Raw genomic sequence first — 25250 nt, 5'->3', positions numbered from 1 at the left:
GTGCCCTGAAGATGATTGTGATTAGAAAAATGAGAATAGTTAAGGAACCTCTGACGGGACAAGATCAAAAACTTACTTATAGGCACTGCTTCTGAAAGAGGACATTCAGGACAGCATGAACATCTTATTAAATATGCATGTATTGAGATTACACTTCTGTGAAAGATTCTGTACAGTAAATGCCCTGACGGAAAGTGCAAGGTAAGATATTGCACGAATATATTTAAATTTTATCCTGGCAAAGATTGCAAATATCTTTATTTACTAACTCAAAGTCTGTTCTCTCTTAAGGAGGTTGTCTAACCTGGAAGTACACATTTTTGGATCAAATTATTATTGGCTAATTCTATCACTAGGGAAATGATTGTTGAATGCTGTTCACCCCTTAAGCCCAACCTAAAGCCACAGCCTAACTCTAACCCTAACACCCATCACTAACATCTGAGTGGGTAATAAGATTTTTTTTGTTTTCAAGAACCAACAAGAATGCTGATGCAATAACATATACTACTTTGTGAAACCACATTAAGCGTCTTACCAGGTTGGTTGTTGAAGTCGAGTATGCGATGGTGTGACTGAAGCAGGTCAGGGTTGCTTGATGAAAGGTTTCCACTGACAGGAAGAGCAGGAGGGATCTGCTTTGACTGCTTTAGCCCTACAATACTGTCATCCTGAGACTGTCCCACCCCAACGTCACTGTGAACAAACCAGAAGAGTTATGAGCTGCAGTGAACCAAATCGCCAATGGAGCTTTCTTATATCAAGCTCATCTTACTTGTAAGGTTTGGGTGGAAGAATACTGGTCAGTGTCTTGTCGAAGATCTTCTTCAGCTTGTTTCTGCCACCAACGGTGTTGGCCTTGGCTTTTTTACTAGCTTTCTCAAGACCCATGACCTGCTCAACATCCACAGCCAGGTCAGGGATGGAGTAACGACTAGCTTTCTTAATGTCCCCAATTTTAGGGATGTGAGGTGCCCCGTTTTTCCTGTCTGGCTCCTCTTCCTGTTCTTGCTCCTGGTCCTGGTCAGGCCTGGCCAGTAGCTCCTTAAAAACTGAGAGCAGAGAACATAGCACAGAGAAAGAGTTTTAACAATGCCATCTGACATTTTCAAAGAGCAAATAGTCTTTCAAAAGTAACTACAACTACATTTTCCCCTACTGCAAGAGGAGAGCTGACTGGCAATTTTAAGATTAAGCGTTGTGTTAGGTATAAATGACTGCCTGTGCAGCTGTGGTAATTTCCGCCAGTGTAACTTACCTAAGAGATTGGTTTTCACAGTAATGGACAGGTGCGTGTTGTTTTTGAGAATCTCGTTGACTTTGGATAGCGGCACATTTTCAAAGTTTTGGCCATTTACCTCTAGTATCTGGGAAAAAAGATGGAAATCCAAGGTCTCAATCAACATTGCAGCTGGGCCAATTGATAAATATACATAAAACAATGTTCTGCCCACTTTTTAGTTTTTGAACATGCACATAGAAAGTTTTTTTATATATATATATAAAATGGTGACCATGGACATCAGTTTACAAGCCTCTTGTCCATAAATTAAATGAAAACTTATTCTATACAATATTTACTCAAATTAACCTTAAAAACAAATTGTTTATCCCTTTTCAAAGCTGTTTACTGATACAAGGGGGAACTACCACGTCTTTTAATTGGCTAAGCGGATAAAGGTTATTGTCAATAATCTCAAAAAATGGTTATGTATCAGCTGATTAGCATTCAGAACAATCAACCATCCTCTTGTGGTTCGGAGGGCAAATAGATAGCAACTCATTAAACAGCTTTATGAGCCAAATACTGCACTGAGTGAAGGGCAAAAAGAAACAGTGTGACACTCAATTAATCTGAAATCACATTTTCCGCTTGGGTTCAGAGGCTGAAATGTATGTACCTTTATGTATGAAAGTCAGACTGAATGGATACAAAATATTTTTTTGCTCTTTTTCTTTATGATTTAGTAGAATGCTCTCAGTTCTGTGACTAACTCCGCTTTCACCGGCTGACAATACCAATTACAAATGCTCTCACACAATGTTTTCCACTTCCAGTTCAACAGTACTATTACTGCTGCTAATGCCACAGCAAGTTGCTATTACGGTGTCAATTTAACAACTATTTCTGTAGTCTACTTCAGATCCTGCATGGTGCTGGTGTGACATTACCTGATCTCCTCTTTTAAGGCCGGCCTCTGCAGCTTTGCTGCCTGGCTCCACGCTGTCGATGAAAATGCGAAAGCCCTTCTCTGAACCCCCCAGCAGGGTGAAGGCCAGGGGGGCTTCCCTCGAGGGTTTTGTTAGGGTCACCACCCGCAGTTTAGCTTTGGCAGCACATGCTATGTTTAACAGTCTTAGGTGCCCACACATTTTCTGGTTCAAAGAAAGGCATTACATGAGATTTTTGCAGTCAACTCAGCCACAAAGCTGAAGATCACCAATGAATTTAAGGTTTTATTGCACACAACTGACCTCTCTCTCCAGATTGTACTCAAACTCCTCAAGAAAATGTGTCATTGCGAGGTCACCCTCAAAGTCGTTGAAGTGATTGTTTACCCACAGCAAGACTACCCGTGTAACCTGATGAAATGTGAGGTTACCAATCATACATCTCATCGAAAACTGATTGATTTAAATGCTTGCATATGTGAGTCTATGTACCTTGTCCCTGAGGCTGGGGTCATGGAACCACTCCAACAGTTTCTTGCCCACCACCATGGGGCTTGGCAGGAAGGTGCGGTAGGTAAGCAGGAAGTCCTCGATGTAGGTGGGGTCCACCACCGAGTGCTCTTCTACAAGGTGCATGGTAAGACGCTCTGGCGTGCCCTGTAAAAAACAAATATGCTCTTTAAAAGGATGCCAAAGCAATGCATTTTTACTCCAATTTTGGCTCTCTGTTGACCAGAAGAACTATGAGTCAGTTTCATTGTTGTTGGGCAAAGTTTCCTCAGCTCCAATCGTTAACGTATTGGACTTGTAAAAGATATTTGATATTCAGTCCATATATGCTTCCACTGTGCTAAGCATATTTCCATGTTTAGGAATCAATAAAAGGCTATGTTCAATGTATCTGTGTATATCAGGGCAAAAGCCATGTCAACATGAGAGTGCAAGTCAACATTTCCTATTGTTTTTGCAGCGTGGCAACTCGTTATCTCATTCGGATCAATTTAGTCTGCAAACTCACAGCTGGAATAAAATAGAATTTCTCTTTGCCGAAGTGCCACAAAATAGAGGTGCAGGAAACACTGGTGTAAGTGTTAAATCCTTAAGCTTAAGTGAGCTATAATGGACCTCATGACAGGTAACATCCGTTCTGGGAATATGATTTATGGAAAAATTACAATTCTTTAGTTAGGAAAGCCTTTTTTGTCACTTCAGCTACATTTCTGAACATTTCTTTACCTCTGGGTGTGAAAACTTGTCATATTCGTTCTGAGCTGGGTTCTCACCTTGATGACAATGTGTCCTTTTCTGGTGCCTGTGCGGTCAAGCTCACGGTGTTCCTTCACCATCACAATCTCACCCTCCTCTTCCACCTTCTGCATATTTTTCTCAACTTGGTTTAGGATACAGCAGTAATCTTGCTGTGCTATGCAAACAAACTGACAGAGAAAGAAAGAGTGAGCAAGACGACACAAACTGTGAGGAGAAAGTAAATCAGTTTTATGATGCAGCAGTATACTCAAATGATTTCCCCATGATAATTACACCAGTGCGCAGAAACAGAGACAAGATTTCATTATTGCTAATTTTTCACTAATCAATCACCCCCATTATTCTCATGCTTAATGAATGGGCAGAGCCTCATCACTTCTGCAGTAAATGAGTCATTACAAACAGCTAAAATAGGTTGGGTGGGGATGAGACACATTCTTCTTGTTTTTTTATCCACAAAAAAGTTTAAATCCATACAGTATTGTTTGACTCACCTGGCAGTCATCCACCTTGGTCTTCATCACCCCCTTCATGTACTCTTTCTCCATAGTGGGGGACACACCGAAACTGTTGCCCATGCACAGGATTTCCGTCCGGCCATCTGGGTGCGTCACCTCCACTGAGCCGTTCAGAATCACAGACCATGAGTCCAGCTACAACAAAGCAACGATGAAAAGTTAACAGAAAGACACAAATATTTTTAATGTTATATTACAATTTAAATCATTTTCAGGATGCAATGCGTAATATAAACCTTTGTGGTAATATACAAAACTTGTGCACAGGGACTTGGGTGTGTGCTGATCCTTTTTTTTGAGCATACATAACAGCAAAGAACTTGTCATGTGAACTGTATGAGCCTCAAGCTCTGTCCTGCTTTCAATTATATGGATGCATTAGGGGAGAAAATGGCTCTTTTTGGCATGTCAATACTGAGATAAGGAGATAAGTGATTCCCGCTGTACCCCGGGCATCTTGTAATCTCAAGATGCTGAATGCTGGCATCCATTGAGGTTTGACAGTGCAGAAACTGAATGGCTGATTGGATGTGACGAAAGAGGGGGGGTGTGGGGGGTGTAGGGGGTGAAAACTGAAGTGAAAGCTGGTGAAATATTAAAGTTGAATGACATAACTTCAAAAATATTCACACAAAAAAAAGAACTAAAATTGGAAAAGCTAGGCTAATAGATATCAATGTAGGAAAAAGTGCTGGGTATGTACTATATGTACTTGGCCACACATATAGGTTAAAGGTTAAATTGAGGCTTCAAGTAAGTGCAGAAAAGCTAATGCCATGTCACGGTAAGTCTGACCGACCTCTTCGCCATCATTAAGGACGACTGTGCCGGCCCGTTCCACCACAGCAAACACCATGACAGCACAAAGCTCCCTCCTGACGGACATGGTCATGTTGGCAAAGGCCGGTAGCTGGTGCATGAACTCCAACAGTTGCTCTGAAGAAACAGAGTGAGAAAAAATAAGTGAAAGATACATTTAAGACTAAGTGAGATACATGAGAGTCTTTGAAAGTCTCTCATTGTTATTTGTTCTCTCTATCAGATGCAGTTTGTTCTTCTCACATGGAGAACGGAAAACATTCTTTCCACAGATATAAAAATAACAGCAACCAAGCAATGAATGCATTATTAATACGAAGCTATTTCTGACACTCGGCTAATCCTGCAATGCAATATACAGGACAAAATCCATTTCCACCGTGACAGAGAACTAAACATAAAGTAGTTTTTTCAACTATAGACACTTCCAAGGGGTTGATTTTTATTAAAAATAACAGATTTTTACAACAAACAATGTTTTGTTTTGTTTCTTTTTATTATATGTAGTCAAAATAAAGTCTTAAACTTTGAAAATTTGTAATAAAAATAGCATTGATTTTTATCAAAAGATCAAAACTAAGAGTAAAATAAACCATTTAAATATTTAGTGCATGAAAATGATTTCTTTAATTATCAATTTTTCACAATTTTTACAACTGTCCCTCAGTTGCTGTCATTTTCGTTACAGTTTTATCAAAAGACAAATCTCGCGAGAATCACGACTTGCTTTACGGCACGACGTCACACATCAACAACATATGAAGCAGCCTCTATGGAAGACACTAGCACGCATTTCAGACGTGAATCACGGCAGAGTCGACGAAGAAAACGAAGCAAGCGCGGTCGGAAGAGTGCAGAGACGGCTCTGCGTGAGTGGTATTTACGACAGTAACGTTAAATACAAGTACTCCACAGCGACTCTAGGGGTCGCTGTTTGAGAAAAACGGAAACTGCATAGTGTGCCTTTAATGTGATTTTCACCGCAGAATGTTATTAAATACAACGTCATTTGATGTGGCAGAAATGACACTGTGATGGAAATAATGACCTTCAGAAAAAATTTCCTGTGATGTACATATACAGTATACACTTATTGAACATTGCTAGTGGACATTTTAAATCAGTTAGTGAGAATGCGAAATGTGTGTTTAATTGTCTTACAGTGCCAAAAGTACTTAGTGAAACACCCATTTCCATTTATTGGCAAGATTGCCTGTCTCATTTTGACAGCCTAGCCAAGCCTAGTCTATCCATTGTGTTTGTCATTTTGTTGCACAGAACACGGTACATTAAACCTCTCATTCATTCATTCCAACATGATCATTATTTTACAATCAATATGAATGACTGGAACTGACAAACAATATAACAGTTTTTCTATAGTAAGTTAAATGTTATTCTTTCCATGCTTGACGGACCAACTAAATCAAGTATTTGGTTTTAGCTGGTGTGACAGGGGGCTGCCCAAAAGCCCTGAGTAATTCAATTGAGATCAAGAAGAGTTAAGACAAGAGATTTTGGATTTTGCTCATGGCCTGTCTGGGTACTCGATGACCTGTGCCTGGCACAGCACCACTGAAGCGTAGCTGTGGAAGCAGCTCAGCCAATCAAATTTTAATGCGCTTCGAGAGACTCGACTGAGAGGGTGACCTACAAAAAACAACACGTCTCCCCCACATGCTTTTCTTTTGTAGTCTCCCCGACCTTTTGTTGCCTTCTTTTCCTAGCAAATCATTGCTTTCAAGAATCTTCACTTTCTTCCTCCAGCTAATTCTAGTGTTTGCATTATTTTCTAGCAAGGGATTTTTGCCGATGCTATTCAGGATAATATGGGAATCGCTCACCTATGTCATCATCCGTTCGGTCCATGGGGTCTTTTTCCAGACAGTCCCGGACGATATCTCGACTCATGAGGGGATCTGAGGCTCGTTCAATATCTTCCTCATCGTCATCCTCCTCAGAGTCAACGGCCGTCTCGGGCAGGCCACTGAGGTCCATGTCGCCGGGCTCACTCTCTGTGGCCTATGAGTAAGAAAACTTCAGTCAGTCATAATAAAGTATTTTGGACATTTCTGTTTTAGATTTGTAATTCACTGTGGTGTTTCTGCTAAATTAATACATTTATCCTGAACCCTGAAACTGATCACTGACCTAACATCAGTAATTAAACAGATTTCAAAAGTATATCAAGTTATATAAAGCACAGACCTCAAAAAAGAGATTAAAGGCTAAAGAAAACCAAGTCCTTTCCATTAATTTAGAATCAAAAGAAAATGTCAAAAGGACATGTATAGCAGCAACCCTAGAGACAAAAAAAACAAACAAAAAAAAACACCAAATAACCAAGCACAGGTAACAACAGCAATATTTTCTAAATAATAAAATACAGAGATAGATGTTTGAAATCCATGTTTGAGAAAATACAACCCAATACTTCCCCAGCACATGGCCTAACCTTAGAAGGTAGGCAACAAAAGAAAGACCCATCCCGTCATGTACGCCACAATCTCCTGTCGCAACCAACCCTGATTCTCTCACCTGACCGAGGAGCCCCAGCGACGCTCTATTCCTCCCTGTAACTGCCCACAATGTCGCCTTCACCAACTGCTTGTAGAAGCCGGGTCCCAGCCGCATTTTTAGAGCTCAGGCTTCCAGCCACTTTTAATTTTTTAAACCTCTCGATCTGGGCTCACACAAACACATGTCATTTTGACTTAAATGACCTGCATTACTCATCAAATATTCAGACGGTGCTGAAAGCAGCCACTCAGAGGGCGACTGGGGCGGGGCGTGTGAGGCTGGGCTCTTCTTTAGGCTAGAGAGAGGGGAGTGGGGGAGGATGGTGGTGACAGGTGGCAAAATGCACTAATATAAAAAAGAGAGGGCTATCTATCACATAGCATCCCTTTTAAGATGGTCAACACAACTTGTGGGAATAGATCACCTAAAAAAAATAATTCTGTCATTTATTCACCCTCATGATGTTCCCTGTATGACTTTCTTTATACCCCAGAACACAAAAGGAGAAACGCCTAAGAGTGTTTTCCACGTGATTACAATAAATGTGGACTGAAGCTTTTAAGTATTTTAAGTAAAACACCATAAAATATCATACAATACAATGCACAGTTTCAGGTTTAAAAACAACAACAACATGCTTTGTGTGAGAAAATGACCACAATTTAAGTTGTTTTTTCATTAAAAATCTGTTCATAAGAGAAGTGGCAATGTCCTCTTCTTAAGCAAATGATTCTTCTCAATCAGATTTTTCAATGAATCGTATTCCTTTTCATACTGGACTGATATGGTTTTCAAGTCCAAATTAATGATCTGACTCAATGATCTGGTCACAGCGGTTAACAGCTCACTAGAGGTCATTATCAACTAAAATAATAACTAAAATTTTTAAAAAATACTTTATGGCGCAGAGATGCTCAGGTCATAGGAACCAATTTTATGGTTGTTTACATCCTTTTTTGAAGCTTAATGGCTTAATGTAATTGAATTCTCCTTGTGTGTTCAATGTAACAAGGTCATACAGATCTGGAATGGCAAGACGTCAGTGAGTAAATGAATACAGGGAGAGCTGTTTCTTTAAGGTCCTATGAAAACCTCCATGAGCTCACAGATGCTCGAAAACTCTGTAGCACACATTTGTCCAGGAGCTCAGACTGGAGTTAGGCATGAACACAGATCTATGAATGAGCAGTATTTACAAAGTACAATGACAGACAATCTCAAATGCTATATCCATCAATTCGCAGGAAACCCCCGTAATTCCCTACTCTCGACTGTGAATTAAATATGCATTCTCTAGGCAGTTAGCTACTGGTGCACGGCGACTGGATATCTATGTGCTTAAACAACAACAATCTTGTTGAAGAAAGGTATCAATGACTGTTGATTAATGCGGTTTCAAGATCTTAAAATCAATACACTAAGCAGTCACCCATTAGTTGAACCTTTTGGGATTTACATTACATCACATCTTCATCCAGACATGGGTAGGTTGATGACTCGCTTCAGCTCATTAAGCCTTGAAGAAAACGAACGCACTCAAGACACATCTTGACAAACAACTACACCACGTCGGGGTCGTCCAATCAGTTTCCCTCCTGTACTTTGAGGAGATGCAAATCAAACACCACCACTAATGCAGGCTGAGCAGGAGTCGAGCTGGCTTCTCTTATGAAAACCGTTTAAGACCTAATCAGGAAAGACAAACATAGGGGCTGTTAATACGTTGTAGCCGATGACAGGCCTGATTTATCTTTCAAACTGCCATGTCTGGTGCGATCCATAGCTCTGTTTGGGCGGCAAAGATGAGCGTGAAGGGAACATTAATTTTTTAGCAGGGCTATTCTTGGATCAATGCTTTCAAGCTTCCCTGAAGAACCTGCATCATTATTTATTCAAATGTTTTAAAAAAAGTGACCGTTTTGACAGTCACATTGAGGATATGGGCCATTATTATTGACAATAGAGGCCTGAAGTACTGTAAGATACCTGGAGCCTAAAAGTCTCACCACTAGTAAAAATGCTTCTATTGTGTATTATTTGATATGGTTTGATAAAAATAATAAAATCAAATTGGGGTAAATGTTAAATTAGAAAATTAGCATAGATTTCAAAAAGTGAGATTGAATTATTTAATTATTTTTTACATCAAAACTTTAAGATTAAATTATATACACTATCATTCAAAACTTTCGGGTTAGGAGGATTTTTAAAACAAATTAATATTTTTATTCAGGGAGGATGCATTAAATTGATCAAAAGTGAATGTAAAGACATGCATAATGTTACAAAAGATTTCTATTTCCAATAAATGTTCTTTTGAACTTTCTATTCATCAAAGAATCCTGATAAGCATCACTGTTTCCACAAAAATATTAAACAGCACAACTGTTTTCAACATTAAAAAAAAATAAAAATGTTTCTTGAGCACCAAAATCAGTATTAGAATGATTTCTGAAGGATCATGTGACTGAAGACTGGCTTAATGATGCTGAAAATTCAGCTATGACATTACAAGAATACATTACATTTTTAATTATATTAAAATAGAAAACAGTTATATTATTTTGTAATAATGTTTAACAGTATTACTGTTTTTAGTGTATTTTTGATGAAACACAACTTTCAAAAATCATACCGACGGCAAACTTTATAATGTTGTTTTCATTTCAATGCGATATCAAACTTTTGGACCCCACTGTACCTATAACAGGCAAACATCATGTTAGATTTGAAGAAATCAACTTATAATTACTTACTCTGTAAATGCACTTCAACAGGCTTATTGATATGTTGTACACTATGGGTTGGTGCGGTCAGGGGTCAATGAAAGGCTAGTTATGTTCAATTAAGTTTTATGAGACGGCAACATTTTTTTTTTTCACCCAAAAACTACAAAACAAACACTAGCTGTATCTAATTCAGATTCATAATTCATTCTCTTAGGCATGATGCACAACCTTTTGTGGTTTATTGCTTTTATAAAATGGCAATATGATAAAAGACCCTGATGTTCAATAAATTATAAAAAAGTATTAATTATAATTAACAGTTTTTACATTAAGTAATATAGTGATACACAGCAATTAATTAGCTTAACTGTAGGCTGTTTATGGTTGCCAGGCAGACACATACAATTGTAGCTTCAAGTGCTACTCATCCAATCAGAATTTAGAGTTGAAACAATCCATTTTATATTGACAACATTTCATTCAGCCTGCTCTTGTTTTATGAGACGTGGACCGCAAGGAGAGGTGAGGAGCATTGTTGTAAAGCGTTGTGTAGAGCAGGGAATGCACAACCTTTTTTCACGAGGACACAGTCCAGCTGTTAATGAGCCTTTAACAGATGGCCATCAGGCCAGGATCAAGGACACTGCATAAACTGAATGATCTTCCATACACCTTTGCACACAGGCCGCCGCAAAACATCCACAAACACATCACGCAAGGAAATCAATTAAACAGCCAAGCAAATACCAAGCCAAACACAATTAATAAGATTAATGGAGGAAAACAGAGACATTTTAAAGACCGACACAAATATGTAAAATGGAAATGGGGTTCTTCTGTTTTAATCTCATTGGCTCAGTTTCACAGGTCATTGGCTCAGGTTTAGCAATAGTGACAAATGTTTAGTGACAAATGTTTACCAGGGCACATGCATACGGATAAAATATGTACCTTGAATACACTGTAAGAAGATTTGGATAAAAGCATCTGCCAAATGAATCAAATGTAAATGAATGAAATTAATAAAGAGGGATGAAAATTGCATGCACATTGAAGAAATACTTCAAAATTGTTCAAATGTTTGGGATCAGTAAGATTTATTTTTTTATGTTTTAAAAGAAGTCTCTTATGCTCACCAAGTCTGCATTTATTTGATCCAAAACACAGTTAAAACAGTAATACTGTGAAATATTATTCCCATTTAAAATAGCTTTTCTATTTGAGTATATTTTAAAATGTGATTTATTCCTGTGATGGCAAAGCCGAATTTTTCAAGCTGACAATTCTCCAGTCTTCAGTGTCACATCCTTCAAAAATCATTCTAATATACTGATTAGGTGCTCAAGAAACATTTATTATTATTATCAATGTTGAAAACCGTTGTGTACAATTTTTTTCATATTTTTCATTCTTTCATATATTGAAAGTTCAAAAGAACAGGCTTTATTTAAAATAGAAAGCTAGTGTAAAATCATTAATGTCTTTGCTGTCACTTTTGATCAATTTAATGCATCCTTGCTGAATAAAAGTATTCATTTAAAGTATTAAAAAAAAAATCTTACTGACACAAAACTTTTGAACGGTAGAGTTTAATGTAACAAAATCTTTTTATTTCAGATAAATTCTGTCTTTTGAACTTTCTATTTATCAAAGAATCCTGAAAAAAAATTGTAAAAAACTGTTTCAACCTTGAAAATAATAAGAAATGTTTCTCGAACACCAAATCAGCAGATCATGTGAAAATGAAGCCTGAAGTAATGATGCTTAAAATGTCAGCTTCGACAATACAGGAATGAAATGCATTAAAATTGAAAACAGTTTAACAGTTATTTTAAATTGCAATTATATCTCACAATATTACTTTTTACTGTATTTTTGATCAAATAAATGCAGCCTTGGAGAGCATAAGAGAATTCTATCAAAATATGTCCTCCTTTCCTCCAAAATATTCTCCTTTCAGGTGACACGGAACAACATGAGAGCCAAGAAATGTTTTATTTGTTGGTAAACTATTCCTTTAAGTCCTAGCTGCATTAGTCACTGAGGAATAAACCATTAAAAATTGTTGACTGCTGTCATTTCAGAACATGAAGTATGTGTCACATTTTGATGGCCTTTGTCACAAAGCTGCTACTCCTACGTTACCCAAAGACGAGGTGTCTAGCAAGGAATGGTGTTGTCACCTGGTAAATGTCCGACAGGCTGCTGCTCCCAGAATCACTGGTGATGCTACATCCTGAGTGGCTGGAGGAAACGTGTGTCACCTGTGGGTGAATCCCGTCTGCCAGGTGTAATCTGCTGAAGTCTGCCGGCAGCTGCACATGGAAACAAACAGATTGTCAGGATGTACGACTGACCATAAGTCCATAATCCATAAACATCCTGCAATGCATCTAATAACCATGACAGCCAATCAGCCAATCTGTTCATTGACATTTATCCACGATTTTCAAGCATATGACCTCAAAGCGAATAGATATAGAGTCTATAGACTTAACGCAACAAAGTTCTGATCTTGATTTCAATGGACTTTTAAAATGTCAAAGATGTGGCAGTGTGTCTTTTTTGCAAGAGTTCAAAGTAATGTCAGTTTTGTGGAAAGCTGCAGTCCACTATGCTATCATTTATTCATCACACCTGCAGTCTGATGTTTCTGATATGACTTCTCAAGGATTTTTGGTGAAACTAAGCCTCAGACACATTTAATGTTTTATTCGAGCTGAAACAAGACCAGACAATATCTTAAACAGGGGCAAGTTTCCCCTCCACAGCATCCATAGTTCTGCCAAACGCAACAAAATGTCAGCCGGGTCAGTCACATTTAATGTGGGGGTTTGCTAGTTTGATTTAACAGAATAGCACAGCTCCTTTGCTAATGCTAATGGTTGTTGACAAGCGGTTTTGCACACAAAACTATTCTATGACCTCAAAAGACTTGGAATATAGTGCATAAGCCATATGGACAACTAAAGACTCATATTTTCCACAATCCTGCATTGTTTCCACAAGTCTGCTATTAAGCCTGCATATACATTGATTCCCTGAAGCCAAATGTGGACTGTAGCTGTAGAGAAAATGATATTTCTAATGCAAGAGAGCCTTGGCATTGGAGTACCATCTTGGCTTACAGCAAGAACAAGGCTGGTTCATTTTTACATAAAAACAACCATTGGGAAAACAAATAAAAATTCATAATTAATGAAAGAAAGACGCTTTATAGATGAAGACTAAAAGATGCATGTGGCATGATTTTTCCTCTGGTTCAGTGTGAGCGAGCAGCTCTTTTGTGGCGACGGTCTGTACATATTTGAAGGGGTGCGGCAGCAAGAGCGAAGTGTGTGTGTGTGTGGGGGCTTGTGCGAGAGGAAAGGCTCTGACAACAGCACTGAGATAAGGAGCTAAGAACCAATTTCAGCTAATATTAGAGAGCACACATCCCACACACACACACAGCCACATTCCGATAAAGCCCATTCAATCGGCTCCCGATAGTGTCTGTGTGTGTGCTCGTGTGTGTATGTGTGTTCACGAGTGAAATTGCTTTTTTGGGGGGCTATTGGATGTCTTCAGCCAGCTGTGGCTGAGTATAGCTTTCATACAAAATGCATCTGACCTAATTTCCACTCCCATAATCATATACATGCCGGAAATGCAGCCAATTCTCCCAGGAGACGGAGAGCTTGAACAGAGAGAAAACAACCTTATAGATGGAGTAGAAGCAGATAAGGAAAATTATATATTTGCACAGTATCTACAGTGATACAGGTGCAGTAACAGAGGGGGAAAGGAGGTAGGATGCCTGCTGTTTGATGTGCTGTGAGGCTAAAGCGGTTTTAACACACTAATGTGTTGATGAATATTCCTCCTCATATGCACAAATTCATTATTTGAATCTATTGCCATGGCAGTTCATTCATATTAATTTAGGCTATTTACACCTAAAAGCAGAGAGACAAAGAAAGAAAGAAAGAAAGAAAGAAAGAAAGAAAGAAAGAAAGAAAGAAAGAAAGAAAGAAAGAAAGAAAGAAAGAAAGAAAGAAAGAAAGAAAGAAAGAAAGAAAGAAAGAAAGAAAGAAAGAAAGAAAGAACAAATGTACAACAGAGCAACAGAAATAACAAAATGTGGGACAAATGAAAACAAAAAAAGACAAACAGAATGAAGGACAAAGCAGACAAATAAAGACGACAAATGAAAGATCTAAAAAAACATGAAATGCAAAGATTAAACAAAACTACATAAAATAAAAATGAACAAATGAGAGTGAACAATAGAATGGAATGGATGACGATAAATTAAATAAAAACTAAAGAAATACAGAACTACAACAGAGAGACACTGAATAGATAATGAATAGAACAACAGAAGAAAAGCAAAAGAAATTACAAAAAGAAAAACATTTAAAACAGAAAGCAAGCACAGATTGATTGAATGAATGAATGAACAGACAAAATGGGAAACAGAACTAAAAAACGAACAATGCAGTGGAAAAAAAAGAAAGAGGGGGAATTAAATGAAGGCAACAGAAAAACAGAACTAATGGAACAGAATGAAAGAACAAAAAATCTAAAGAACAAATAAGCAAAAACGATCAAATAAATGAAGTGAAATGAATGAAAAGAAAAAGTGTATTTAATTAGGGTTCTTGAAGCACCAGTACACACTAGGTCAGTGGGTGCATTCAGCAGTTAAAATAAAGGCGCTGTGATAGCAGCAAAGTGCCTCAATCCTCCCTCCTCATCTCTCCTTCGGTCATGTTCCTCAAGGCTATTCCCTGAGCAGTCCTGGATGGCCACAGAGCTGTCAGCTATGATACACACATCACCTCTCCTCACGCTTCCACTGCAGAAAGAAGCCATCAGAACCTCCACCATGCCAGTAAATTCACTTCTCAGGAGTGTACATGGGCTTTCCTCATGGCTGTCAAAGAAATGAGCAGGGGACATTGAAGCAGTTACTAGCTTTCGCTGAGCGGAGAGCAGTGAGCGATGGCATTTCTCAAGGAGTCTTTTTGTTTGTAAATGAGGGTGATTTGCACATGATTCTTCCCACAGGAGTTTCAACAGTACATGGATGTTTTAACAGCATCTTCATTACGGGTGACAAGAACTTTCTAGAGAAAAGACTGAAGTATTTTTTGCTTAAAGTGAATTGTCATTGTTTTTTTTTAAATGTTCTTTAGGTGAAGGAGGAGGATTGTGACAGACTGAAGAGAATTGTGAAAGAACACCCTGTTTAGGCACAACACCTTGTTTTCTGAGCTGGAAAATCTGCAGAATGGATTTAAACATGGTAAAATGTTAATCTGTGCTGAGAACATTATCAAATTAGCCACAATAAGAGGATATATGGAACTTCATGAACAACAACAGCCATTCCAATTCTGCAGGAATCTCTAGATTTGTCTGTGGGTCAGCTTATGACAGAAGAAGCGTTCCAATTCCCTAAACCTCTCGAATATTACATAAATTGTCTATGACGTTCAATGCATCTTCAAACCTTGTCTGATCTTCTCCTAAAATACTTTCCTTTTTATATATATTTTTTTTTTTATAAATCTCACTGCCAAACGCTACACACAACTAGGCATTTACTGAACAAGAAATGAAACTTTGGAGACTGATGAAGTGTATTATCTGAGCTGGATATACATGGGTGATATACTGGTTAACTGTATTCATCAAAAAAGATAGAATAACTGCTCTCAACCATTTTTTTTTGTGCTTTCAAATGAAAAAACAAAAGATCAATAGCATATACAAAATAAACAACATACATCAATATATCAACAAAAACACAACACATTTATTTTTTTATTTTTTGGGATTGAAGATTTTTCTAATAATTTTGTATTTTAGGTGTTATACATTAATAATTTGTATGTGTTGCAATTGATGTGTTGAATATTTTGTTGATATATTGATGTATGTTGTTTATTTTGTATACGCTATTGTATTTGTATATTTTTGGGGGTGTTTTTCTGATGTTGACCTTGTTGTTTGGACTCATTTGATTGTAATTTGGTGATTGAGTTTGGAAACGCTTGTAATGAGAAACACCTGAGATGAGAGTCTCCACCTGGCGATCATTGGACTCGCACTCTTAAAGATTTCTGGGGAAAGTATCGTATGATTCACTGATGAAGGCTTACTGACAAAATGTTTGAACTGAATGATTCAGACGTGCTTTGTTGCTCAATAAACATTTTTTTTTAGATAATTTAAAAAGGAAGACAAGTGAGTGCGGATCTTTTGTTTCTCCATTTAAAACTGTATTCATAAAGTCATATTTTACCCATATATTTGTGAATGTGAGTTTGTCGGCTGAACTGAATGTAACAAGACTGTGCTGCAAAATAATGGCAAGTCCTTTATCAATTATCCTACATCAAACGAACCAGTTCTTCAAATGAATCATTCAAAAAGATTCAGAGGTCACTGGTTTTATTCAGTCTGAAGAATCCTTCACTTCACCAACTCATGAATTAACATCTGACTGGCTAACTGAACTGCAGGTTATCAGTACTTTTAGGGATGCCTTCTTGAAAGGAAGCAAGTTTCATTGCAATATACACAACTGTTCTAAAAAAAAAAAAAAAAATTAAATTATATTTCGACTTTACGACAGTCAATCACTGTTTGCGGATACAATTAAAATGAAATTAAATGGAAATAAAAAAAAAATTCACTGTGACTTCTCTTATAATTGCCATGAGTTTACCTGCACGTGGCAATAAAAGACGCTAGGGTGCTTTTTGCCCAAAAGTCTTGGACATCTGGCATTTATGAGAATGGGTTGGAAAAAGTGGCCTCTTAATTGTCTCCTAAGGCTCGGTTGCACAGCACACGGGAAGTGCCGCGCCGCGGACATCTCACAGGCAGGCTTATCGCACACCGGTCACTTCACGTCACACTCACGTTCTCAAGTTCAAGGCGGCAGTCCAAAACAGTGAATCTAATCACAATATAGGCAAAAGCTCCCTCCAAGAATCGACAAAGTGGCGTCAATGAGTTTGAATTAAGGTAAAAAACAGCAAAAATGGAAAGAGAAAGTGCAATCTATATTATTTTGCCACAGCGCTACATTCAAGCCACAAAAACAAACCTGTTACTGAAAAAGTCAGTGTTACGTGGATATATATTGAACTGTTGAGTGTATTATTAATTGTTTGTATCTGAGTTCGTAGGTGGAGTTAGGGGAATTTTCCTGATTTACGGAATGAGTGACGTCATGGGAATTCCTGCACTTAAGCCGGTCTGGTGTTGAGGGCGGTCTCTCTGTTCTCTCTTGCTCTTCGTTCTCCGCCTCCGTTCCTGATTATTGTCAGCTGGGGTGGTTCGCCACATGGCGAGAACGTTCGCGTATCGTTTCGCCTCTCCATGCTGAAGACTTCAATGATCGTGATCTGAATTTATGTTATTATTTAAAGCCAGGTAGAGGTTATTTTCTTTGTTCACTTTTTGTTATTTATTTAGAATATAGCGTAGAGAAGCAGTGGCCCGGAAGACTCACCTGTTTGTTGTTTTTTTGTCGGGAGTTAGGTAAGATCTTTCCTGCAACGATAGGTTCAGTTAAGGGTTCATGTCTTTCTCTCGCTGCCCTACCTGTGCTGTTTATTTGATTATTGTTTATTATGTGGTGCTCTCTCTCTTGTCTGTTTTTCATGGACTTGATTAAAACTTGTGGCGTGATTAACGTCAGAAAACCACTCAATCGTCTGTGATTTCTAAATATGTTCGGTCCTTATCTTATATGTGATTTAAACGAGTCAGATAAAGGGCCGTAACAGTCAGTAATGTACATATATTTGTCTATTCTGTTTTTATGGAACTATGTGACTACTTCTGTACTATGCGAGTGACGCTGTGGTGCAGCAAGATTTTAAACAGCTGGAGTCGTAGTCGGGCGCCGGCGGTGTGCGTACGCTCATAGAAAATTTTAAAGATGTGGCGCTGCACAGCATTTCTCAGTGTGCGCCCCACTTTAAAAGGTATTTAAAGTGATAGAGCACAATTTATGAATCATAACCCACCAAATTGACTAGTGTGTTGATATGTGGGATTTTCATCCACATTGAAAATTGGTTGGCAGGTGTTAATTTCAAACCAGCAAGGGATTAATGGTAGTATAACCTGCTTTGGTCATAATTCAAATTTTTTAAAAAATGACCATAAAAGTTTCATTTATCAGCAACAGCCCAACCTATTTTGACTACATACATCTTTGGTATGCAAAGACATAATTTGGACAAATTGTTGGCAGCGACAGCAGTCGATATACATGTGTCAATAGCAATATCCTGCCTGCCTCCCGTGTCCACCCAGGGGTCCGCTCCTGTCCTTTAAGTGCCCTTTTCATGTCACTGTTGCACATAATAATGACTTAACTCTCTTACCACACAATTTAGGGCAGGCCTTCGTCAATTAACCCAAGAGGCTTTTAGTCCAACAGCGCAGAGGTCACAGACAGCACGCTACACTCGCAGGGGTCCCAAATATCCCTCTTGTGATGCCTCTGGGGGAGTTTGTAAATAAATGAATAAGCTTATGGCTACATTGCCCTTTTACACCCGAATGTGAATGGGAAGTTAATAAATGCTATAGGGTCACAGATTTACCGGATCCTTGCTCTTTGAAACGTCTGTGGGTCACAAGCTGTTTCTAAAATCCAAATAAGATACTGCAGTCTTAATGACCTACATAACTAGACAAAATGCAACCAAAGTCCAAAAAAGGCTTTATGCAGGTAGGAAAGCTTATTTTAAGTACAACTTCATGCATACTTGTTTCTAACATAGTCCCTACCTGCTGTTGAGCATTTGAGGAGTGGATATATGAACATGTTGCTACATCTGTGTGATGAGCTCATGTCTGTCAAAGCAAAAGGTGTGACATTTAAAAAAAAGAAAAATAAGAAAAAGGGCTGACGCTGGAGGACTCAAAGCTGCAAACGTATCCCATAAGCCTCAGCATCGCTCTATATAGAGGCCTCTCGCTTTCCTGAGCTGAGAGGATCAAAAGATTAAAGAGCTTCAGCTTGGTGTCAGATTAAACAGGACCGATATTCTCACAAATGCAGGCCAATATATTTACAACACTAATGTAGGGAATAAAGCTAAGGGAAAATGACCGCTTCCTGATATTCAATGAAACAGTGTCCACAATTAATCTCTACATGTATTGGTTTCCTAAACAGCATAAGTCCTACAGGTCTTCAAATAGCTCTGTACTCGCATTCTCATTGGAGCAGTTTGCAAGTCCAAGTCTTGCAAAATGAGAAAAACATGCTGGAATCATATTAGAAGAACTTTTGCACTACAGTTACAGACAGCACAAGTTGTCACTTTGTGGAACTGTGTTCCGGTTGCTCAACAGGTAGATTATATAGCAGATCTCACATCCTGATATTAAAAATATATACATGCTTAAGTAGCTTGAATGCACTCTCACTTTGGATAAAAATCTCACAAATACACAAGCATAAATTTAGATATTAAGCAGTTTTCAAGTTGTTTGAGCACCAAATCAGCATATCAGAATGATTTTCGAAGGATCACTAAAGTGACACTGAAGAGTAATTGCTGCTGAAAATGCAGTTTTGCCATCACAGCAATAAATTACATTTTTAAATATAATCAAATAGAAACCAGTTATTTTAAATTGTAATAATATTTCACACTTACTGTTTTGCTGTATTTTTGATCAAATCAATGTAGCCTTGGTGAGCATAAGATAATTCTTTCATTTAAAAAAATGATTACCGACCTCAAACGTTTGACCAGTATTGTTTGTTCTTTCAAGTTACTATTGTAAACAGCAACGCTATTCCTGAAATGAAAAGGACGTATGACGATTAATATGAGTCAAAGACAACATACACGATAGCGACACCCCCCCCCCCCAACCCGAATCCCTGACCTAGACAGAATAATAGCTGCCCAATGGCCACTAAGATGGCCACCGAGTGAACTTGCATTCGCAAAGGGAAAATTATATTATAAAACATTTCAGTTCTGACTTATGATTGGTCAACACAGCGTTGTAGTTGTGCTAAAACCCACAATATAATAACAGCTCTGACGTAAAACACCTGTTCACCATTATCACTGCAACTTCCACAGACAATTGTTATATTTGTTGCATAGCAATGGTCTGTTATGTCAGGGACTATGGTCTATAGTCTATGAAGGCGTTTGAACACAGCACATCAAGGCCAAGAGAACGCTAGCGCATTATGGCTGACAGAAGATCAATTCATTTACAGCTAAAAGTGCTCATCATTCCACTCAGCAGTCCGGCGCTGATCGCTTTCCGATGCCACCCATGTGCAAACACAGAAGAGCGTGATCACTCACTCGCATGTACACACGTATGCGAACAAGCAATCAAAAATGCATTCGGTCACGCAACAGATTGACCTGACAGCATCGCTCAGCGATGTCATAACTCCTCCCACACTCAAACGCTCACACACAGTCATCATAAAGCCATTTAAACATCATTTTTTACTGATTACTCTGACAAACACGACACAATCTTGGCCATTTCATCACCCAGTACACACACATCGGAGCGTGTGTGCAGGGGTGACGGGGGGCGGCATGCACATGGCCGCCTTCACACACTGACACACATTACACTAGCAGCGGATGAATGAGGTCGTGGCACTCGACAGCCTCTCGTAAAACAAGATTCCACGGGGTCGAGCGATAAAACGCAGCGGTAAGCCTGACCTACGTGAAATGTCAATTAAAACAGATCTGCATACATGCAATTAACCCTTTGGGCAGCTGCACAGAAACGCTAGAGACACAGAAATACGCCATTTAAAACCACATACAACTCATTTCTCTCTCTACAATGAAACACGTTTAATGCATCTTACATCGTTTCTGTCTATCCTGATCATGCTCGGCACATCAGGTTAATCTGATGAGCGAATGCTGGTAGTATTTTGAGGCGAGGGAGCTAGAAATTTAGGGTCGATACTTACAGGGCTTTTATCAGCCTGGCTGGAGACTCCATGGCCGCCACCACTAACTAATGGCTTCATAATGGAGGTGCAGAGCCAGGGCGAAATTTAAGCATCCTGCTGGTTCCCACTAATCTTCCCCCCTCCAGTGAGTCTTCCCCTGTCTCCCTTCTTTTCTCCCCCCTCCTGCAGGGGAGAAGAGGAGAATCTTTCCCGGGAAAGGAGGGGGAAGAGAGTATGTTTGCCGGAGATGATGCGCTGGATTTGACACGGTTCCCCCTCCAAAAAAATCAACGTTTTTCCTTGTCAGGTGCACATGCCATCTGTCTGTCCACTAGGTCCATGAAAAGGAGGAGATGAAGGAAGAAAAAATGAAAATAAAAAAGGAGAAATGCAGTGCAAAAGGATGAGAAACCCAGGCAGTGATGAGCAAAAGAACGAATCCTCCGTTTCAGGTAATTGGGTGAGCCTCTCCTACCAGTGACAAGCAATGCCGATCGACAGTGTTGTAAAAAAATGAGGGGAAAAAAAAGCAAAAATGGCTGACAGCACTTTCACTCCCTCCCCATCCTCTTCCTCTGTCTCTCTCGTCTCCACGCGCACGGCTTTATGCACTATTAGCCGAGACTGTGACCAGGGAACCAACCTCACGCATCCAAGCTGTCTTTGTTAAACACTCCCGGTTCATTTGTGTCCAAAGCAGGGGGTGTGTGAGTGTGTAAGAGAGTGTGTTGTGTGTGTGTGGAGGGGGAGAAAGAGAGGGGGCTTTGAATAGGAACCTCCTCCCTCCCTCACTGATGTTGAAAGAGCGCCGCTGGTGCCGCTTACTACACACATATACTCCAACACATATATGTGGAGTTGACGCATAATGTGGTTAATCATCATAAAGGTTAACATTTACATGAATGTAAAAGGGAATGTTTATAACTTAGATTCTGTAAATGCTCACTTTTTTCAAAATATATTTTTGCCTTTTCTAGTTCATTTTAAACACCCCATGTAATCAAATCACGTCTATCTAGCCCTTATAATGGCATTCATAAGATGTATAATGTTTTTTTTCTCATATAATTATTATAATATAATATTTTATTCTAATTTTTAGTTAAAATATTGCATATTTACAGTAACATACATATATAATATACTATATTAAATTGGACAAATGTATATATATATATATATATATATATATATATTCGTGCTGTCAAATCAATTAATCGCATCTACCATGAAAGTTTGTAAATATATAAGCGTGCGTTTGTATCCAAGAGAGTGAGAGAGAATATTAATATAACTATATTATATATATTATATAATATAACACAACATAAATTGGACACATGCATATGCCAAACACACAAATGTAAATTTATTTTGTGTGTATATAAGTATACATTTTAAACACTACATTTATTTATATTCCCTGAGAATCAAACCCACGAGCTTGGTGTTGCTAGCACCATGCACTACAGTTTGAGCCAAAGAAACACCATTTAAAATAGTTTGACATGGAACAAAGCACGTTGCACAGGACATGTAAACTTCTCGAAAGTATTTAATGTGAATTACCCGTATACATCCACGCATACACTCGCACAGACACTGCAAGACTAAAGGCACTAATGAGAAAATTAGAATAAAAGAGCATGCAACGGGTGAGGAGCAGATATGGAAATAAGAGAGGATAAGGGAGAGTTGAACAGTGAAGGGGGGAGAGGAAGAGAGGGATGGAAAGACAAGAGAAATGAAGGATGAGCACAGTTAGCCTAGCGAGAGTAATGTCATTATCACGCTCCCCTCCGCTCACCACCAGGGCTGCAGGCAGTTGGCATGGCAACCACGGAGGAGAGCCATTTCCTGGTTGGTTTGGGCGGGAGAGTGTGAGAGAAGGCTGGAGAGGAAGAAAAATAGACAGAGAGATGGAAGACGGTAGCAGACGACAGAAGCGCAGAGCACATGGCTCTCTGACATCCTCCTTGTTACTATGACAACGCTGCCAATTCACTCCCCACCCCCCACCAAACACACACACACAACGCTCCAGTTACCCCTCTGGGCGACTGACGGCCCCGCCCACACACGACCCTTTAGCTTTGTGATGACGGAAGTGAGCTCACCCCTCACACACACACACACACTTCCCTAAAGGTCCATCTTTTTTTCTGTCAGTCAAAATAAAGACATGCAATAAATGTTATCATTCAATCAATCAGTCATCAGTCCATTTGATATAAAGCGCTTATTGTTCCACAGAGAGGTGAGCTGTGATATCTAGCTGTGCCCTGGACTGACACTATATGATAATTAGAATTTGAATAACAAAGAAAAATATGAACAATGCATGCAAGCAGGGCAGCAGGCCAACAGACAGCCAATCAGATGACTTATGCAAATTTCAATTTGCTAATGTCTGACACATTTTATATCACAAATCTACTCTGTATAACTACATAAGTATGACTGACGGAAAGGCAATACGATGTAAATAAAAACATAAATAGTAGTAAATAAAAACAATCTTTATAAATCCATAAAATATTGGCTAAAACAATTTAGTCAAAATGAAAGGAATATATTTTCATGAAAATGTGTGTTATGGTTGCATCAAAGGCTTCATGTCAATTTAATGCAATGAAATGCCAATTATATGTTAAAAACATTGTGAAGGCTTTTAGTGTTTATCCTTAGACATAAGCATTTAGCTACCGTAACAAACAGAAACAGCCAGCTTGCATGTTTATGGTCTGTGCTTACAAAAGCGGTGTGGGCGTGAAGATACAGATAGGCATTAGCGAGTGAAATTTTGGACGGCTTCCAGATATGCAAGGGGACCAAAACAACCCCCTGATGACATCATCCCCGATGATGTAATGCCTGACAAAAACAAGCTCAGGTGCTGCCACGTCCCGTCGTTAGAGTAACCACCAATCATCATAGGAAAACCGAGCATTACGTCACCGCGGTAACAGGGTCACATCAAGGGACGGCTCAGCATCACCCAAAGCACATTTCAGGAACAAAAGATTCTCATTATAGAAAAGGTTGAGATTGGGTCAAGCAGCCTCTGCTTCATGTGAAGCAACAAAGACAGTCTAAGTCCATGAAGACACGAAATCTGTTTGAAGAAGTGAGTGAGCAAATAGGTTTTTAGATTATTGTACATTACAATCCAGCTGTTATGTTTAGTGATCAATGGATGTTTTTTTTTTTTTAAAGGCTGGCGCATATACAGATGTCTAGGGATCAAAGTTGAGCACAATATTAGACATTTGTTTAAACTGTATTATACAAATAATAAATAATAATAATAAATAAAATTCTGCAAAAAACATACTACTCAAAATTCCCAACATATACACACCTATACACACACACACACACACACACACACACACACACACATATTATATAATATTTAAATAATTAAATAATTAAAATTCAGTACAAAAATACCTGAAAATAGAACATTTACTACTTAAAATTATTAAATTTAAACTATTTAAAACATATATAGTGTGTGTGTGTATACATATATGTAGTGAATTTTAAGTAGTATTATATAATATTACATAAAATTCACTACATATAAATATATATACACTATATATAAATATATATACACTGAGTGAGTGAGTGAGTGAGTGAGTGAGTGAGTGAGTGAGTGAGTGAGTGAGTGAGTGAGTGAGTGAGCAGAAAGCATTTATCCATTAAGAACCTGATGCTGATCATTTTAACATAACAAATTATCTGCTGATTTATTGGCTATCACTAGTTATGCCATCCGAGTTCCTTCAAACGACATCAGTTATAGTTTCTCATTGATAGTACTTTGTTTAGCACAAGGCCAATCAAAGGTCAATACATTAAGACATGCAATAATATGAAATTGTGGTTTATTAACGTTATCGATGAAGGTTTTGGTCAATTATCAATCCGTAAAAAAGGAAAACCAAGCAGTTTAGAGAAGTGATGATGTAGGCAAAATATGTCATGCTTCTTACAAAGCTCCGAGGCATTTCAGAATACAAATTGAGATATTAGCTCCTTTTGAAAAGCTACTGTTATCCCTCTACTGCTGAAAACAGCACAACTGTCAAAGATCCCTCTTCAGCCTATACTCAAGGGAGTCGGATGCAGAGGAAATGAGAGGAAGTGGGAGAGAGAGAGAGAGACAGACAGACAGATAGGATTAACATCGACTGAAGCTCTTCCGGATCATTCCATTCACGCCAAACCTTTTCAAAATTT

General features: G+C 38.5%; 1 protein-coding gene across 1 annotated transcript in view; it reads right to left on the bottom strand.

Annotated features, from left to right (window-relative positions):
* The window catches only part of rapgef2b (Rap guanine nucleotide exchange factor 2b), a 102749-nt gene that overhangs the window by 11531 nt on the left and 65968 nt on the right, over nt 1-25250 (bottom strand). Inside the window, 11 exon segments of the mRNA XM_084132293.1 lie at nt 539-696; nt 776-1052; nt 1259-1367; nt 2173-2376; nt 2476-2583; nt 2665-2829; nt 3456-3608; nt 3936-4094; nt 4759-4895; nt 6623-6800; nt 12211-12342. Of these exon segments, the coding sequence (XP_083988419.1) occupies nt 539-696; nt 776-1052; nt 1259-1367; nt 2173-2376; nt 2476-2583; nt 2665-2829; nt 3456-3608; nt 3936-4094; nt 4759-4895; nt 6623-6800; nt 12211-12342 (1780 nt within the window).

The sequence above is a fragment of the Abramis brama genome (assembly GCF_963993115.1).
Source record: "Abramis brama genome assembly, chromosome: 13".
NCBI lineage: Eukaryota > Metazoa > Chordata > Actinopteri > Cypriniformes > Leuciscidae > Abramis > Abramis brama.
This window is presented reverse-complemented; position numbering and strand designations above follow the sequence as displayed.